A 20,827-nucleotide genomic window follows, 5' to 3' on the forward strand; every position below is an offset into this window, starting at 1 on the left:
TATTTTGTTTTTAATGCATTCATTGCTTTGTATTTGTTTAGCTGGTGTGAGACCCCAGGGAGTTGATTGACATGGTATCTGGGTACAGCTGCTATGCAGATTATACATATGAGTCCCTGGGGTGGAGCAATTGGAGAGCAGGATGGGCCAATGCTCCCCCATTCTGTGGAAAATCCATGCCGGCTTTTCCAAGTGGCTAGAAGTCTGCAGGATCCGGGATTCTTATGGGGCCGGCATCAGGCACATGTGCTGGGCATTAAAACTGTTGGGGGAAGAGAAAATTCCCTGCACACCCAGGGCAAGGAGAGGCCCTGAAGACGACTATCCCTGAGCCAAGTGAGGCAATACCTGCCTGGACCTTTTGTGTGCTGTCTGGGGGAGGTTTTCCAGAGCCTGGCTTAGCTGGGTCTGGCTGGGAGGTCGAGTTAGTGGGTAATTAGGCTGGTCAGTGTGGACCAGCATAATTTAGTTAGAGAGGGCTCCAATTGGGACCTAGGTTTTCTTTTTATGATTTGTTTTTTGTTTGAGCGATTAAAATAAAGCGCTGTTTTGTTACAAGCTGGTGTTTTCAACTCTGATTGCCCTAGAGCAGGGGTGTCCAAGTTTTTTCTGCAGTGGGCCACTTCATCAGAATTGTATACATGCGCGGGCCGCACTCATTTTTCACTGTGACAAAAAATATGGCCTTTAATAAAATATGCAGATTAAAATAAAGTAAAATGACACAAAACCTTTACTCTTCCTCTCACTGATTTCTGGGCCTTGAAAGTTTTGCGACTACAAATTCAGGATTCCCTAGATTTATTTTAGGGATGAACTAAAATGAAAATTCTGGACCAAAACATTCAGGGTTCACTTAGCCAAAACCGAAAATGACCCCCACCTTTAAAAATAATAATAAAAACTCACATGTTTAATAAAAGTAGGTAACACACAATTGGACAAAATTAGCAATATGACTTGGCATGATAGGAGTGTGATTGCTAACAGCAATCACACGCCTATCATACCCAGGCAACCAGTAAATGCTGGTACCTAGGCATGATGGGACTGTGCTCGCTGTGATTGCTGTTAGCAATCACACTCCTATCATGCCAAGTCAGCCAGTACATGCTGGTACAGGGTGGCTGTAAGTGATGTGCAGACCCCATACTGCTGGCAGCATCACTACACAAGGGGGGCAGCTGGCTAGGTTTCAGCATGTACTGGCTGACTTGGCATGATAGGAGTGTGATTGCTAACAGTAGTCACAGTCCCATCATGCCTAGGTTCCAGCACTTACACATCCATCCAGTAAATGCTGGAACCTAGGCATGATGGGACTGTGATTGCTGTTAGCAATCACACTCCTATCATGCCAAGTCAGCCAATACACGCTGGTACAGGGTGGCTGTAAGTGATGTGGAGACCCCATACTGCTGGCAGCATCAATACACAAGGGGGGCAGCTAGCCAGGTTTCAGCATGTACTGGCTGACTTGGCATGATAGGAGTGTGATTGCTAACAGCAATCACAGTCCCATCATGCCTAGGTTCCAGCACTTACACATCCATCCAGTAAATGCTGGAACTTAGGCATTATGGGACTGTGATTGCTGTTAGCAATCACACTCCTATCATGCCAAGTCAGCCAGTACATGCTGGTACAGGGTGGCTGTAAGTGCAGACCCCATACTGCTGGCAGCATCACTACACAAGGGGGGCAGCTGGCCAGGTTTCAGCATGTACTGGCTGACTTGGCATGATAGGAGTGTGATTGCTAACAGCAATCACAGTCCCATCATGCCTAGGTTCCAGCACTTACACCCTCATTCAAACACCCTCCCCACCCCCTTACCTGCACTGCACTCGATGCCGCTCACTTCAGCAGGGGGCGCGGCCTCCCTCTGCCTTCTCTGCTAAAGCACAGAGGAAGTAGGATGTCACGTGAACTCCGCTTCCTCTGTGCAGTCCAGAAGACCCTCCCACAAGTAAGTAGCAGGGCTTGAGGTGCGGCTCGCGTAAGATCGGTTGCCCTGGCTGCTGATCTTATGCGGGCCGCACCTTCAGGTCTCGCGGGCCGCATTTGGCCCGCGGGCCGCATGTTGGACGCCCCTGCCCTAGAGGACTGTGCTTAGGACCCCTAAATGTGACATGTATGGCCCTCATGCTACAGGGTTTGTCACACTGGTAATAGTTATAATGTTGTAATCATGTTTTAAGAATATTACTGGGACTGTTACATTTTGCATTTTAACCCTGGTTTCCATTTCTTTGTGTATTCAGATGGAATCACTTGTCTACGTTTAAGTGTTTCTTCTCTAATCTCTTCACATTTGCTTTGTATTCACCATCTTTGAATGTGTGAGGAGATTAGTCTGGCGCTGGTGTTGTCTGCATGATCACTTGCTAGTTTTTTGTGTTAATTATGTTAATCCTTTTCTGTTTCCTGTCAACTCCCTTTCCATTGCTAAAATTGTTATATAAACCACGTCTACTAAAAGACCTATGTAGTTCCACTAACCAGACATTTCAAATTGCTTAAAGTCAAAGTGTCTTTAAACTTATCTAAACTAATTTATTAAAACCTAGCTCACGCTTTGCTTCTTTTTCAAATTTGTGTAAAAACCTTTGGGATTTCTGGTTATTAAATTTACCTCTGGGGACTTGAGATTTGTTATGAACTAGTGTAACAATTACTTTCCTGTCCCGAAGTACTTTCTTCTCTATACCCAACTGGAACCTGAAGTAATGATGTCCACTCTCATGTTATACACACAAGGTGAGTTTACTGTATAATAAATTCCAATTCCCTTTTTTAACCCCTAAACACAGTTACCTGGCTTTATTTGGTATACTGAACTAAAAATACTGCATTTAAAAATGGCAGACTTGAATGTACTTATTTAACTATACACTACAAAGAGCCATATTAGCTAACAATGAAACTGTGACACGCTACCTGTCTGAAGAATTCTTCTAAAAGAGACATTGTCCACCGATGATGCAAGTCCCAGTTTTTTGCTGGATGGCTTATATCTGCTGTATGCAACAACAGGGATAAGGCTTTCGGCTTGTCAACCCTGTAAATTCAAATGACTGAACAAGTTAATGGCTGATGAGCAGAAACGTCATTTATGTATTATATACATAATATGTGATAGATTTCACAACAATTTAGACTTGAGAAGCTCTACAGATGCCGAACACATTTTTTAAAAGGTAAGCCTAAAAATTGCTCCCTGGTGTATGTGTAGGACTCAACGGCTGCCAAGACTCCCCTACATGTATCCTTCAAATTGAGTGTTTTTTTCTTCTTGCTGTGATATTTGTATAAAATAATTCATGAGCTTCCTATGAAGCAAACAGACTAATATTTCATTGTTTTATACCCTTTTGAAAAAAATAGTGCAGAAGAGTACAGAGACATCACCTTTTAGTATACAACATCACAAGGTTACGTACCCTTCTGGCTGCTGTAAAGCATTCTTCATTGCTTTGATTTGTTGGAAGTGACAGGACATATCAGTGGCTAACACCATCTCAATCACTAAAGTCCGGAATTCCCTTCAGGGTTATCATAAGACAAAGTAAAACAATGTGTAAGACATTTTTTCTTCTGCATTTGCTAATTATAACTGACATTTCCACTACCAACCATATGTGTCACAAAGCCCTTTCAGATATCTCCATTCCAAAAGTAGTAAGCTCATTCTTTTAAAATACCAAACACTGGGTTGGCATGTTACTTAGAAGATTAAATATGAAAAATACCATAGTAGCCGAAGGTATTTTACAATGTTATAATTCCCATGAAAAGTAAAAAATTCAATGTCAAATCTATATAACAACATTAAATTGTTTTGAATTTAAAGAGCAATTGCTTTTATTGATGAGTTCCGCGAGATTAAAAAAAAGGTATTGGGAGGTATGATATAAGGTAACTATCATTATGGTGCCTTTATTTTCCTACTAAAACATCAATTGCAGAACCTGAGGAGTCACTTAGTGTAAACATGGCAAGCGGTGTGTAGGTAAAACATGTGAACGCAATAGAAAATCTTTCTAAAATACCTTCCCACGTGAAAAAGTGTAATAAATTAATAAAAATTACTTCCCCTGAAGGCACTGCGGCTGACCAAAAAACACTCCCCAGGATGTATGGAAAAGCCAGTCAACAAACAATGGGGCGCATGTGCATGGGGGCGAATTTTATTTTTTTCTCCCCCATGCACATCCACCCCATTGTTTGTTAACTAAAATACCTATCTGCAGACATGTACATGAACATCATAGAGGCAACCTACTGTCTAAAATGTATGGTCATTGAATATGTCAAGACACTATACCGCAATGGCTTTAATGAGATTTTTATTTTCACTATGTATTAACCTTAAAAGAACATTTTACTTTTTTTTTTATTTTATTTATTATTATACCTTTATTGATTGAAGCTCGATAGAATATAAGTCAAAATCATCAGTATATAATACCTATTTGAATTATATTGTCAATGAATGTATGAATTTATTTATTGAAGTTATGTGAGTAATGGTAAATTTTGAAGACAGTGGGCTATGCATCTTTATCATAGATCAAAAGTTAACCTACAGGGTGAGTGCAACAGTGTATCCCAGGTTTACCTAAGGGAAGAACAGAGTGTCTAGGCACAGCCCCACGGAAATGTGGGCGCTGCCAGCGGATGGTGTGTATGACTTAAGCACAGACCTTTTAAAGGGGTTCAGTTGTCCATCTTGCCTCCTGACCATGCCGCATTAATACAGTTAACCGGAGAATGATTGGACATTTATGTAGATAGCAGCTAGCAGAGTTTTTGCCAGGTGGATGTGATAGCGTTTAAGGGAATGGCAGTGTAGAAGCTGCGGGGATACTGGGAACAGATATGACTTAGCTGTCTCCCCATGAATTAGCGAACCTTAGACATCACCAGCACAGTTATTCTCTCCTTTGATTTATAAAGTCCATGTGATGACCCCTCTGGTAAATCCATTAACTTTTTCTTTAGGTTATGGTTTGGAATTGTTCAGATATTTTATGCTAATATAATAAAGGTTTAGTTTTAACTCACATCATAGGGTAGGCTTTACTCACTGTTCAAATCATTTATTAGGTTTTATTACACCTAGTTTTCTCTCGATTTTCGAGATTTTTTTTAAGAGCAGGACAGAGAATCCACATCTCCATACCTTCTCAGTTTTCTTTCTTTTGATAGATGGAAAGCTTCAAGCTCTAAAATATGAAACAGTGTTCTCTCTCTTTCTGCAACTGATAAACCTTTTCTCCACACTCTATCCAGCCTAAATCAACATCCTACAATATTCCCATGTGCCCTCTTCCCTTCCCATTTCCAGGGTCAGACTAGGGATCAGCCTTTAACTGGAACTTTAAGGCTAGAGATTGTTAAATGACTTACCTACAGTTGCCTGCCCGATACATGTGGTCACATGCTATCCTGTCAGGCGTTTACCTTGCGGCCGCAGCCCGTCTGTCCTTCACTCCCACAAGGGAGGAGGTGTGGGTGCACAAGGGGGCGTCCCTCGTTGTCTCCGTCGCCTGGGTCTTCTGGAGACGGTGATAGCAGGATCGCAGGGATGACGGCAGAGGGGGCGGCGCTCCCATGTACTGCTCCAGCGCCGCCCTCCTCACACATGACATCACGCCTGAGATCCCTTTAAAACCCCTGAGCTCCTTCATGTCGGTGCTCAGATATTCTGAGGCACCCTGTGTGCTACGGTGTGTCTCCAGCTCTGTGCTTCTGTCCCTTTGCTGAACCAGGTTTTTGCTGCTTAATGACCCAGATTGTCTCTTGACGTTGCCTTCTGCCTGCCTACTGACCCGGATTGCCTCTTGACCTTGCCTTTTGCTCGTTGCCTGCCTACTGACCCGGATTGCCTCATGACCTTGCCTTTTGCCTGCTGCCTGCCTATTGACCCGGATTGCCCTTTTGACCCTGCCTGTTGATCACCGCCTACCCACTGACCCGGACTGCCATTTTGCCCTACCTGTTGCTCGCTGCCTGTCTTCAGACACGGATTGCCTGTCTGTGTGGCCTTGGAATTCCTCATCACCCCTGCATAACGGGCTCCTCCTCCTACTCCAGCTAACAGGTACCAGCTAACATCCTTTTATATTTTTTTAGCATGCAGCCATGTGTATCCAGTCAGTGGCCACCAATGTCAATAAGGTATGTTTGAGATGCCATCAGCACTGTTGCACCTGGCATTTGCGAGGTTTGCCACTCCAATGTATCCTGATCTACTGAAGGTGAACTGATCTCAGCATCACCACAGAGTGCTCCAGTTGGGAAACCAATCTGTGCTCCTTGTTGACTTGCACAAAGATATGTTAAGCTATTCAGGGTATGACCCCATAATGTCATCCTCATGCTAAATGAGATAATCATTCTCCATAATGCTCTGTCACATCCTTATAGTCAACTATGTTTTTGTTCTGCCCCACTAAGTAGTCCTCCTTTTAGAATGTTTAGGAAATCTCATTCATGATTTAATGAGGCTGATCTGACTTGGCAAGCTATTGTGTATGCATGAAAATACTCTAAGGAATGGAAATGTTACAAATATTCAATTAAAGTTGGACACATGATGAAAGTGAAGTGTGTCTTAAGCAGAGATTTAAAAATAAATTCAATGAATTGGTAAAAGCAGATAATAAATTACCAAATTAAACGTCACCGTTTCAGTAAATGTATCTTGTAGGATTTGCTTAATTTCAGGGAATTGTATATAATCCCCCTGGACATTAATTTTTTCTTTACATGAACTCTGCTTCTCACCTCCAGTCATCTTTTGACAGGTTGTAAAGTATGTTCATTTCCTCATCATCCTGAAGAAGACGATAAGCTGCACTCACATGATGATTTTCAAGTACAGATCGGTCATTGTAGAGAATTGCAGAATCTGACCTGAAAGAACAAACCGAAATGTTTTTCTTGAGATTGTTGTGTATGCAGCATGTGAGTGGTTAGCATTAAGTAAGTAGACTAATGTGTATTGTGAAGTATTTATGAAGAATCAAGGCTAATCATGTACTTTTTAATTTATGTCCTAAAGCTAGTGGAAACTTTCAACAGGATTACATTATATTGTCAACACAGTTCCTTTTAGGTACATCCTGGCAGAAAAGCAGTTCAAGGACATTATAATCACCCAAAAGAGCCCACTAAACGTGATGAACAATCATTGTGCAATATAGCATTATTGTTATCTAGTGCACCATAACCAATGACTGTGGGTTACAGCTAACTACAAACTGGTTCGGTGTACATACAGTATGTTATAAATAGTCTTTGTTTCAGGATAGTATAACTGGATAAAAAGAAGGGGTAGTCTAGCCTGAGATGACCATTATTTTTTAGAAAATTGCTGATGTCAGTAAAATTTACAGTATAATTGCACCACGATATAATAGCATACCCAGTGGCATAGCAGCCCCGGAACTTAAGAGGCTCTAAGCATGTGTCTAGTGTGTCTAGTGTACCTAATGCATAAAATATTTTTTGATATAATGCTTATATTTCAAATGTAAACTAGGAAGCCTATGACACACCTCAATTAAACACACATTTTAAGCTTAAGAATAATTTTTGATCATGGAGGAAGAAAGGTTTTCCAGCATTGCCAAAAATTCTGTGTCAGGTGTTTTGTTTGTTTGTTTTGTACTGCAAGACTACTTTAATATGCATTCATATTTGGTAATCTGTTTTATTTTCAACCACAATACTGTGTAGTAATTCCATAAATTAATAGCAACATACAAATTAACATACATGGATACTGAAAATTGAATACTAGTGGTTTTTGGCCACAATTATACATTAATAGCAATGTTATTATTTGTCGTTTACTGTGCAGGAAGGAGTAAACTAAGTTTATGGAACATTCTAAGCAACTTCAATGTAATATTGTGATAAACTAAGCAGACATATTTCACAGATTGCTTCTTTCATACTAAACTGAATATATATAGTTTAGCCAAACATATTTTAAAGGCTATAGTGTGTGCTTCATCCAATATTCCCATAATAATGTTAACCTGTTATTCTCATGGTAATTCTTAACAAATTTAGGGAAGCTTCAGTTATACAATATTAATTTAGTCTTTGTTTTACTTCCAGTTCAGTCTGACAATAAGCATTACTTCTCTGAATGGTTGGATTAATCTGAGACTGAAATTTGCTCAGTGACATTAAAGCATGCGTTAGTACCGGTAATATATTATTGGAGACCATCTGGAAAGCTACTACATCAAGAGAAAGGCGAAATTCTAGCTGCACTTTTATTTTTTATTAAAAATGCTCATTAAATTGCCATAACTTTTGTTATAATACATCAGTATTAAATGCACACTATACAACATAAATCTATGTAACAGACCAAAAAAATTATATAATTGCAGATGTTCCTCTATTAAAATTATTTCATGCAACCATTATTTATATTCCTGAGAGGTGTGTACAGTAGTCGAGTAGCATGTAGTAGTGTCCTTTTTAACCATTCATTTTGCATTGTCCCACCAAAATGCATTAAATGAATGTCAAAATGACTATATTGTAAGGTAGCTACTATTGTGTTCACATTTTGTTTAGCTATGCCAGTGCCATATTATTTTTGGCTCCAAAAAAAGGATACATACGTGAACACAAAATGACACTCACAGCATAGTATTCATTTTGTTTACGTAACAGAGTATAGGGCTTAAAAAGTCAAAATTCAGCAGAAATTATAAGGTTGGTAGTTTGCATCATTTTGTTGAATGTTGCTAGTTTGCTCTCTTTTTTATGCCATTTTGAGGGTCAAGTCCTTGCCTGGCATGGGTAACTGAAATTTCAGACACCTGTACTGTTCAAGAGTCATATTACACCGAAAGTTGGCTAATTTAAGATATTTAAGATAAGATATTTAGAGCAAAAATATCTGAAAACTCTTATAAGCTCTACTCGAGTACCTTCTATTCAGGCACTCTCCATACTTCCCAAATGTAGGCAGGGACAGAGAGATTGCTCCTGATTGGTCGATTCATGAATATCGGTGATACTTATTTTTAAAATCAAATAGTGATATTTAATTAATATTAAAAGAAGGCGGCACTGGAGCCCTTGAGTACTTCAACTAACATGAGGGTTATCAGAGCTGTAACCCTCCCCTCAAAAGCGGATGCACCAGATAAATAAAAAGGTGCTGATTAGGGGAAATATATTGTATGACAATTTTTTTGTATACAATCTATATGTATGCTTAAGAGAAATGGGGGCTTTACTTAGTTGTCAATACTTTTATTGTTGGGTTTAGCATATATGGGGAAATAATGGGAATGTTTTCCCTCTTTTATAAGCTTTTCATAAGGTTGCCACCTAATTATAGCAAAACTACTAAAATGGAGGTGAGGGTTAAAAGGTTAATCAATTTTACTCCTGAAATTATCTCTATTCTATTAACCAATCATCAATAGGCAACTGCAGAGAGATAAAATAGGGATATTCATAAAGATCCTTATGCTAAGAACACAGCTGCCTCCTACATTATACAAGTAAAGTGAGGTTTTTGGCACTCTTCATCTTAACCAAATGCAAGATCTCCGGCAAGGTCAGTGATACATTGGTAGCATCTTGTATAAAAAAGGATTCATTCCCTGCTTAAAACGTATTGGTGCATTGGAGCTGCCATTGGAGCTGCCGGTGAGTGGCATGCAGTGAGTCCATTGTGCAGGTGGCTATGTTAGTAGTCTCAGTTACTCAAGCCAATCATCAATATTGCATCAGTTACCGAGATTCATCCTCGGTAACGGCACAAATGTCCTATATTTTTTGGCTCTGTGTGGGGATTTACTTAAATGCTCACCCTTTTTTTGTATGCATGCCTTCTTAGATGCCCTCACTGTGAGGATAACTATTTGGACTATTTCAATACAACACAGAAGAATGCATTTCAATGAATGATATTTATACCCACAAAACTCAAATAGTTAAAACAATTTTGCTCCTGTATGATTATTTTGAAGGGAAAATAAGAACATGTTCATTTCAGCTCTTGAAAGTGTGCACAACTGTTGGAGCTATTTATAATTTTAAGTATTTTAAATTTAAAAAGGTACTTATTAGTGCTAAATCATCAGCATGGAAGTTTATAATGAAAATACAAGTCAGTCAATAGGAAGGTGTTTTACAGATCTACCTAGAAATTATAGAAACAGAGGCCAATATTAAAGAAAGCTTTTAAAATCAATGTTCACATTTGATCTATTAAAAATGGGTGCTGATTGATACGTAAGAAGGCACATCCTATACCTTAAATGCTTATACACCAACAGGGGTGCACCAAGGCAGGTGCAGTGGGTGCACTGCACCAAGGTGCTCATGTAACAAGGACCCCCCCTCTTGAGTGACCAGGAGAGGGAGATCATAAGATCTTTCTTCAACAGCCCACGTTGCAGAACAGCAAATCTGCGAGACTGTGGCAGGTCCCAAATGACTGTATTAAATTGCTTCAGCTTCTACATTAGAACAGAGCCCCTCTAACAAAAGAAGGTAGGACATTTGGTGGGGACAGATTCTGGGTACCGATAGACACAAAACCGTGGTTGATAGGGACATGGCAAGGGCTGGTGGGAACATGACAGGGGCTGGTGGGGACATGACGGGGGCTGCTTGGGACAACACAGAGATTAATAGCATCTGATGAAGAAAGATAATATGGAGGTTGGTGTTCATTATATGGTAGAAGGTGACGTGATATGGAAGTTTGGTGCAGATCATGTCTACACATATATGGAGCAGCAGATCAGATAAGTGTGTGGCACTATCGCCATACAGTTCACCAGTTATTTGTGTATATATAGTAAATGGGGTTATTAGTCCAGTAGACACAATGTAAAAAAATGGTGATAAGGATGGATAGGGCAAGTTAGCATATGTCCTTAGAGTAAGTTTATGTTAGAGTATGGTGTTAGAGCGTGCGTCTTACAGTATGATGTTAAAGAGTGTTATGTGTACGTATAGTGTAATGTTAGTGTATATGATGTTAGAGTGAGTTTTTGTATTAATGTATGGTGTTAGTGAGTGTGCGTGTTAGCGTGAGCTTCTATTTTTGTATGTTTCGGTTTGTGTGTGTGCTGAAATGTAGCTACAGTGTCCCCATCCCAAGTAGACTCATCATAAGTGGACAATTACTCTGGGTTATCTAGATATCCATCCCAGGTTTTCATGATCTCCTCAAACTACTTGACTATCTGTATTAATCTTCAACATGTCTCCATCACTTAACGGTATGATTATCTCATTGATTCTGATCCACCCCTGAACCTTCATCTGCTGCTTTAACCCCTTGTTTTCACCTGGTATTATTATGCCATTGCATCTGACCCACACTTGAACCTTTATCTCCTGCTTTACCCCCTTGCTTTCACCTGGTATAAATATCTGATTACATCTGATTTCATTAGAATTACCAACAATCTAAACAAGCTAAAACACAAGGTAATTTCTCACTGCTTATACTCTTGGATCTCTCTGCAGCCTTTGACACCATTGATGACCACCTCTTTCTACAAACCCTTCATGCCCATGGCATCCATGACATAGCTCTCTCCTGGCTTAAAGCATACGCCTCTGAGCGCACTTTGTGTCTCCTTTTTTGCTCTTCTCCATCTAGACTTCTTCCCTTGGACAACTGATATCTCCCTCTGGCTTTCAGTACCACTCTAATCTACATTTCCTCCCCTAACCTTTTTGTCACGCAAGAAACAACCAAAACACAAATCTACTTCTTTGTGAATTATTGTAACTCCCTACTAACTGGTCTCCCCCTCTCCTGCCTTTCACCACTACAATCTATCTTAATCTATCATCTCCATTTGCTGCCTCACTATGCCAATCGCTCCATTGTCTCCCCTTACCCTCCAGAATCAAACTCAACTCCTGATAGCCCCTAACAACTATGCACTCCCCTACATCCCTACCATCATGTAAAAACACACCCCTAACCACCCTGTTCATTCCTCTCATGGCTTGAGTCTCTCTTCTACCATTACTACCTCTTCCTACTTACATAATCATGATTTCAGACATGCTGTACCGCTTCTCTGGAATTCTCTACCTCATTCTGGCAGACTTTTGTATGCTGATTTCAAAAGCTTTATAAAAACCCACCTTTTTAGAGAGGCATACAACCCACAAATATTCTGGGTTAATACTTTTAACTTTTAATACTCAGCTTTTACAAACGTGTAATGTAGTTATAAACCAAAAGATCTTGCTTAAAATTAAGTAACATCTCAAAGCATTAAGTCCTCTGTATGTTTATGTTTTAGTGTGTATGAGCATCGTTTCTACGTATAAGTCTGTGTGAGTATGACTGTCTGTTTAATGTGTGTGAGCATGGATATCTATGTACAAGTGTGTGTGAGCATGGATGTCTATATATAAGTGTGTGTGAGGATGAATGTTTACACATAAATGTGTGTGAGCATATATATATGTAAATGGTGTGAGGAGTGTGTTAGCATGAGTCGTGTGAGATGCAGCTTGAGTGTGTACGTGTGTGTTAATGAGTATGAGTAAGTGTGTTAGCATCAGAGGCGTATCTAGGGTATGGCAGCTGTGGCTCGTTTTTTGTTTTTTTTTGTGATGTGGAGGAGAGAGAGGGCAACGGCTGGGCGCCCCTCATTCTCCTCCACGAGCCCTCTACTCAGTGGCGTCGCTACAGGGGGGGCAATTGCCCCCCTAGGTTAATCCTTGCCCCCCCTGTTGCCCCCCTGCTGAATTTGGAATAAAGTCGCAATAGTCGAGATAGGGTGCGGCCCACGTAAGATCGGCAGCCAGGGCAACCGATCTTACGCGGGCCGCACCTCGAGCCCTGCTACTTACCTGTGGGAGGGTCTTCTGTACTGCATAGAGGAAGCGGAACCTAGCAGAGTTCACGTGACATCACATGACTCTGCTCCAGTCCTGCTTCCTCTGTGCAGTACCAGAGAACGCAGAGGGAGGCTGCGCCCTCTGCTGAAGTCTGTGAGCGGCATCAAGGAGCTGCAGTGCAGGTAAGAGGGTGGGGAGGGTGTTTGAATGAGTATGCGTGATTGAGGGAATTAATCTGTGAATGAATGAGTATATGAATGAATGAGTGTGTGTGTGATAGCATGGATGTGCAAGTGCTGGAACCTTCACAGTCCCATCATGCCTAGGTTCCAGCATTTACTGGTTGGATGTGTAAGTGCTGGAACCTAGACATGATGGGACTTTGACTGCTGTTAGCAATCACACTCCTATCATGCCAAGTCAGCCAGTAAATGCTGAAACCTAGATAGCTGCCCCCCTTGTGTATTGATGCTGCCAGCAGTATGGGGTCTACACATCACTTACAGCCACCCTGTACCAGCATGTACTGGCTGACCTGGCATGATAGGAGTGTGATTGCTAACAGCAATCACAGCAAGCACAGTCCCATCATGCCTAGGTACCAGCATTTACTGGTTACCTGGGTATGATAGGAGTGTGATTGCTGTGTGGGCAGTGTGGTAGCCAGGGCTGGCTTTGGGGTGTGCAACCTGTGATCTATGCCTGTAATTTAGGGGGTTTTAAATATACCTTTTAATGACGTGTTTTTATGTGAATTCCAATTGAGCTATACCTGCAAAGCTGGGTTTTTGCGTTATTCTGTAGATCCAGATCTATATATTTCCATACATTATTTATGTATACCTGCAAATACAGTGTTTGTATGTCTTATTCAGTTGATTAATACCTGCAATGCTGTTTCTATGTATTTTTTTGATCTATACCTGCAGTGCTACGTTTCATATACTATTGTATACCTGCAAATACAAGATTTGTATGTCTGATTCTGTTTATTTGATATATACCTTCAGTGCTGAGATCACAAGTGAATTTCAGTTGATCTATACATGCAAAGCTTGGTTTGTGTGTTAATGTGTTGATCTATACCTGCTATCGGCAACTGGGGCTAATAATATATATGGGCAGCAGGGGCATCAATACAAAAGGGGCAAAAACACTAAGGGGGGTATAAACGACAATGCAGTGTGAAAAATCCATCCTGATGTAGACGTCTGTGACGTAGATTGTGTCCTGCTTTTTGTGTGTTTTTGGTTATCAGTGTAGCAGAGCCTGTCCTCGGGTGTGTGTGTATAGGTGTTGGTGTGGCAGAGCCTGTCCTGGTGTGTGTTTGGGTGTTGGTGTGGCAGAGCCTGTCCTGGTGTGTGTGTTCGGTTGTCAGTGTGGCAGAGCCTGTCCTGGTGTGTGTGTTTGGATGTGAGTGTGGCAGAGTCTGTCCTGATGTGTGTGGGTGTCTGTGTGGCAGAGCCTCTCCTGGTGTGTGTGTTTGGTTGTCGGTGTGGCAGAGCCTGTCCTGGTGTGTGTGTTTGGTCATCTGTTTCCTGGCACTTAACTTACAGTAGGAATTATTTAATTTATATTTATCCAGAGATAAAATTCCCTCCTGAAGTTGTAGTGACTTCAGGGGACAAGCCGTTCAAGGCCCTGAAATCATTTAGTGGAAAAGTCATTTATTGTGTTATAATATTTATTTCAAAGATTAGTTGCACTCAATTGTGGCTTCAGGCTTCCCATGTTGAATGATCAAGTATTATTTTAGCCCAATAACAAAAGTATAATTCCATAGCACATTACTTTTGGAAATTATGAATGTCCCCCCAGTTTGACTGTGGTATCTTGTGTGCCCCCCCTATATATTGTTTCTAGAGTCGCCACTGCCTCTACCTCCGTCCTGGTGCCGCCATTTCATGCTGAGCACCGTAATATGATGTTATATTTCGGCGTGAAGCAGTGAAGCAGCGGGCACCAGAGAGTGGCTTTTAAACACTGTCTTTTTTTCTTTTTTTTTTTGCGGAGGAGAGAGAGAGGGACACCTAGCAACGGCTCGGCGCCCCTCGTTCTCCCCCGCATCAAAAAAAAAAGACAGCGTTTAAAAGCCGCTCGCTGGTGCCCGCCGCTTCACTGCTGAGCGCCGAAATATGACGTCATATTACGGCGCTCAGCAGTGAAGCAGCGGGCACCGCAGCAGTGCAGGAAGACAGAAGACTCCCGTTGCTGGACCTCAAGGTGAGAGAACTACAAAGGGGGAAAGGAAGAGGGTAGTAGGGAAAGGGGTTAGAAAGTGACAAGGGAGGGAGAGGGGGTAGTAAAGAGTGTGAATTAATGTGTGGAAGTTTGGACAGGGGCGCAATTTCAGTGCTTGCCATAGGCGCTATTTTCACTAGATACGCCTCTGGTTAGTATGTGTAAATTTGTGCAAGTATGTTTACATATGTGTGCAAGGGTGTATGTTGGAGGCTGGCAAGGGGCTAAAAAACATCACTAACAAACTATTTAAGGGCAATAATGGCACAAAAGCTGTTTTGGGGCAAAGGTAGCATGTTACTTGGTGAAGTTGGAGGGCTGCAGGGGGATTTTTTGCATATTCCCTGTGATTTCTGCCAATGCATGCATCTTTGTTGGGTGCTTGTACTTAGAGGTGGACTCTAGCAGGGCCATTCACACTCCTCGCCTGTACAGCTACCTTGCAATGAATTGAAGCAGAGCGATGAGATATGACATTTTATCATGAAACTTATATTCAATACATTGCACAAAGTCCAGAGCTTAATTGATTTCAGAGCTCAGAGGGTTTTCAGGGAAGGTCATCTAATCTCCCTGGCCCATGGTGCTTGCAAAAGTGAAAGAGTGGGACTACTTGGCAGTCAGTGTCTGAAAATGGAAGGTACCTTTCCCTACAAATATAGCAGGTTATATATTCATGATGACCTAAAGGAAATGAATCCTAGAGATTCTGCATCATCAACTCCCTCCCATGTCTCCATGAGCCTAAAACTTTTACCTTTCTTCATATGTTCTTTTTACAGTTTGAAAATCTTAATAATAATAATGCCTCAGCTTGTGCCTTTATTTTATTATGGTTTAATAACCATAAATACATGTGATTCTAACATACTTCACAGCAGTAAACGTTGTTGAAAGCAGAAGCACTTCCATCCGGGGGTACAAGTTTATTAGGCCCAACCTCAGTAAAGGCCCCATCACTTCTACACTGGTATACACACCTACAACCTACCATTAACCTTTTACAAGATTAAAGGCTTTACATACCATAGTGACCGGATTTTCTTCCTGTGATTATTACCATATATTTGTTATTCCATGATTCCTCTTTTCCAAATTTATACCCATGCAACTTAGTCTTGTTTAGGATAAGTAGAAGCCTCTTTAAAATCATACAAGTACATACAATAAGATGTATAATTATTAGCGATAATATGTAAAAAAAAGTAATTTTGCTTAGGAGTTCTTCTGCACAGTAATATACCACATACATTGTTTTTTAATGCTCAAGATGGTCAAATTCAGCCTTAACATTTTACCCTATTAATTTTGAAATACCATTAGTATTAGTATTTCAAAAACAAAAGGGTAAAATGTAAAAGCTGAATTTGACATAATTTGACCTTGAATTTACACATGAAAATTACACTTCTATCATGCCCAGGTTCCAGGATGAGTGTGAAGTTAACTGTGCTGGAATCTGGGTATGCCTGGGCATGATAGGAGTGTTATTGCTGTTAGCAATCATGTGTATTTAATGTAGCAATCACACTCCTATTATGCACAAGCAGCCAACACATGCACATCACTTTCAGCCTCTCTGTGCCCTGCCCCCCTACTTACACATCCATGCTATCACACACACATATTCATTCATTCCCTCATTCACGCAGATTCATACACCCTCCCCCACCATTACCTGAACTGCCGATCTTCCGGTGCTGCCTGCAGACTTTGTTTCCCTCTGCATTGCTCGAACTCTGACTGAACTTCTCTTGTCCTGCCCGGGGGAGCAGGAACAGAGCGGAGTCATGTGATGTGATGTACATTCACGTGACTCCACTAGATTCCCGTGTCTCCTCGACGGAACAAGAGACGCTGCTGAGCAACACAGAGGTGAAAAAAAATCTACAACCACTGTATAAGACGCACCCTGTTTTTACACCCCAAATTGCAGTGGAAGGGCTAAGGAATCTAGGGTCACTTTTTTTAAAAAAAATCTATATTTTTAATTATTAAATTTTTTTACTGAACTGTTACCAGTGCAATAACCTTAACAGTGATGTCAAAGGGACAGTTTTTAATTTTTTTTTCTATTTACATTACATTTTGCATTTCATTTTGTTCTAAAGAGAAGGGACTTTCTCCCTCTCCTATCTCAAATCTCTTCTGTGCTGATTACCCATCTGCAAGCAAGGCTCCATAACCTTTCCGTATTTGTGTTTTAGACAGAACTGCAGACTTCTTATTCAATGTGGTGTCTGATCAATATAACTGGGCAACTTGGATGCATTTGCCTCCTTGGCCAAATGCTACAGGTCTTCCCCTGTCAATGACAGATTAACTGACATACACATTGGCTTACTGTACCTTGTCTGGATGTGAAAGTTGTTTGTAGTGCCAGTGTGTTCATAGTCGTGAACAGCAGCAGCAAATATCATAGCAAATATCTCCAGTTCTGTCAGCCAATGCTGGAAAAGCAATTGCAGATGGGTGAAAACATCAAGAACGCCATGCTAACAATATGTATACAATTTCAATGCTTTTTATCTACTGCAATAACCCTTACCTTATAATTCTAGAACATAACATACAATTTTAGAAATGTAAATCTGAGTCCTTTTACTCACAATAAACTTTACAGTGGAAAAGAACATGCCTTTTACATCCAGAATCCAATCTACCCAAGTGTCCCTCTTTAAGATTTAAATCTATCTGATCCCCTTTCCTCCCTTGAAGCCCCTCATTTCTAGGACCTTGAACATCTGGTGCAATTCTGGGCACCAGTCCTCAAAAAGAACATTATAATACTTGAAAAGGTGCAAAGGAGGGACACACAATTAATGGAAATTGATGATCTTAGTTTGTGGGTGCACAAAATGAGAAAGAAGAAAATTACAGCTAAACAGCAACACTGAAAATTTTTAAAAGAGCCTTTGTCCCAAAATGTACTACGAGAAAGAAACAGTCTTGGCATTAAGGGGTTAATTGAGACTAAAGAAGTTGCATCTATACATGCTAGAAAAATGTTTTAGAGGGAATATTATAACATTGTATAAATATGTGCAGGGCCAAGATAAAGAGCTCTTCAGTGACCTGTACAAAGAACAAGAGGTCATCCTTTGAGACTGGAAGATAAATATTTCATAGACAACAAAAGAATGGATTCTTTACAGTAAGATTAATACAAGTATGAGTGTATCACAGTGTTCTACAACCCTAAATCTCAAAGTACTGAGCAAATACATAGCTGTATATATTCAATTTTGCAACAGTAAACTGATAGTTTTTTTACATAAATGCTTTACTTCGTTACATAAATAGCTATCAATGTTTTGATAAAGTTATGCCCCTTACCCACACATCTAATGCAATTCTCTCCCCTTTTAATTCATACAGTATATGAATCAGGAGAAACTTCCAGGTATGCACATACCACTTCATATTTGATATTAAAATACATATTTCTTCTCGTATACCATATATATTTAACCTAAAGATTAACATGTAAGCATATCAAGGTTGCATTGCTAATCGTTAGCTCCATCTAGTTCTAGACGGATCTTATCTCCATCACATCTCACCTCAGAATGCATTTGTACAAAACATAACCTTACATACTGGTGGTAACAGTTGTTATTAGGTGCTCTACTAAAAAAATAATAATATAATAAAGACAAATAAGACTACCATAACATTTTTTTTTACTTCTAGCTTTAATATAATTGGCAACATATTGAATAATGTTTGCCTTTTTTAATTTTTAGTTTATGAATATGTATAAAGAAGTCTCCTGTGGTTTTACAGAATACAAATAATTGTTACACACACTCTCAGGAGTCTATAAACATTTAATTAAGAGGCGTTCTAGGCTGTATTTCATCAAGAAAGCAGAGGATGCCTACTTAATGTACAGTAATTATTTAGGCTGTATACTAAGGGCATTTTAATTAATTGGTGATCCTCTCATTAATAAAAAGTCTAAATATATACTGTTACTGCCTTTGTTTTGATTGTATATTTAGTTCATTATATCCACACAAGACTGAAAACACTTAAAACTGATTATATTTTCAAATGTACCTATTTACATTCCCTACAGTAAAATATTTTCAGTGATACAAAATGTCAAACATAAAAACAGTATGGCTTTCTCTGGCAGAAGGTAACATGTAAAAATATGTCCTGCATTCTTAAGAAACAAACCTTATGTGCTAAAGGGGTTAAACAGTTTTGTTTATAAAGCATATTAATCGGTCGGGGTAAATTAGTCTTTCCAGTGGAGCACTGGGGTTGTTAAAAACAGTTACTTTCCACTTTCAGCTTTACTATGTATTATGCACTATACACGGTTAGTTTTTCTAGCAGCAAGAGCTGAGGATGCCCAGTAAAATCCATATTTTAATTTTTTTATTTTGATTCAACTATATAGTATACAGGATCAAACAAGCTCAATTTGTTTGGCCCTAAAAACAAGTATCTAACGATATAAAAATATATTACCTTATACATCTATTTAAAAAAAAATAAAAAATAAATACATAAAATAACAATTTATGTATCAATTGTGGAAGCTGAACATTTTCCAATTAATAAATAATAAATTACCATTAGCAAAGTTCACTTAGACCATCTATATATCAAATATTTTTATTAAAAAGTAAGGCAGAGTTAACATGAGTGTTAATGTGAAAGCTATTGTACACACCATCTGTTTACTGTGGAATCAGTTAAACAGGCTGTGCATTCTCATTAAAGGGATTTTTGTGCCTATCACGGTATTGTTTTTTTGTAACTCACCCAGGATTCCTCCCAGGAGACTGTCAACTGCCACTACAATGATTGAATGGCGTTTTCTGCAGTTATGCCTAGAAAGGTATTACTGCCCCCTTAATTGAATAATTGCACACTTTATGTGGGTATATACATTCTAAACATTGATGGGCAGTATATATATATATATATATATATATATATATATATATATATATATATATATATATATTAGGCTGCTGCACCAAATCTTGAAATTCAAATGTAAAAATGCAAAGGGAAAAATATGTGGCTTCTGTGCTGTTAAAATACAAAGTATTGCACACTGTAGCTGACAACAATGTACAATGATCTTCGGTGAGTGGGCAACTAAGTATTTACTTTTAATCTGATGCTTTGAAACGCCAGTGCGGTAGCTCTGTAGCACTAATTCCATGTATTTTACTGCCAGAACACTGCTATAATGACCGTTTTAGGGCATTAGCCATGACATACCTTGCCTGTAGAATTTAAACATAGATGCACTGCTTGCAACAAAGGCACATTACTTTGCTTTATGGTGTGCCTTTTGTTGGCTTTTTTCTTGTGGTTTCCATGAAGAGTAGCAATGAAGAGCCATGTCAGAGCTTTAACCCTTTCAGTGATCCCATAATGCCAACCACATATCTAATATTTGGTAACACAATAGGTTACACTATCTGCCAATGCTAAAAACTATCACATATAATTAATTTCTGCATAGTGGTTCATGGACCAATAGCTATCAATCACAGGTGCTCTGTCCATTGTGAAATCCCTCTCAAATGCACAGATCCATAAATGGTTGTGTGTTCTTAATAAAATGTATTTCTACAGCATAATTATGCCACCTAACTTCTTCTTAAACCTTTGTGCTTTCAATGCAATATGATGTGTAGTGTCACCTACATTGACTTTGTGTGTATCTACACATCATACCAGGGGCAAC

The 20,827-nt window shown here is 39.6% G+C and overlaps 1 protein-coding gene across 1 annotated transcript in view; it reads right to left on the reverse strand.

Moving 5' to 3' along the window:
- The window catches only part of LOC149283569 (dual specificity calcium/calmodulin-dependent 3',5'-cyclic nucleotide phosphodiesterase 1C-like), a 342,446-nt gene that overhangs the window by 59,068 nt on the left and 262,551 nt on the right, over positions 1-20,827 (reverse strand). The window contains exons 9-12 of the mRNA XM_089497386.1: positions 17,458-17,558; positions 6,793-6,921; positions 3,444-3,545; positions 2,941-3,061 (exon numbers count right to left, since the gene is read on the reverse strand). Of these exons, the coding sequence (XP_089353512.1) occupies positions 2,941-3,061; positions 3,444-3,545; positions 6,793-6,921; positions 17,458-17,558 (453 nt within the window). The remainder of the gene's footprint in view (positions 1-2,940; positions 3,062-3,443; positions 3,546-6,792; positions 6,922-17,457; positions 17,559-20,827) is intronic.

This window comes from Sceloporus occidentalis, unplaced genomic scaffold (genome assembly GCF_023333645.1).
Source record: "Sceloporus occidentalis isolate IW3139 unplaced genomic scaffold, rSceOcc1.0.p SCAF_102, whole genome shotgun sequence".
Taxonomy (NCBI): Eukaryota; Metazoa; Chordata; class Lepidosauria; order Squamata; family Phrynosomatidae; genus Sceloporus; species Sceloporus occidentalis.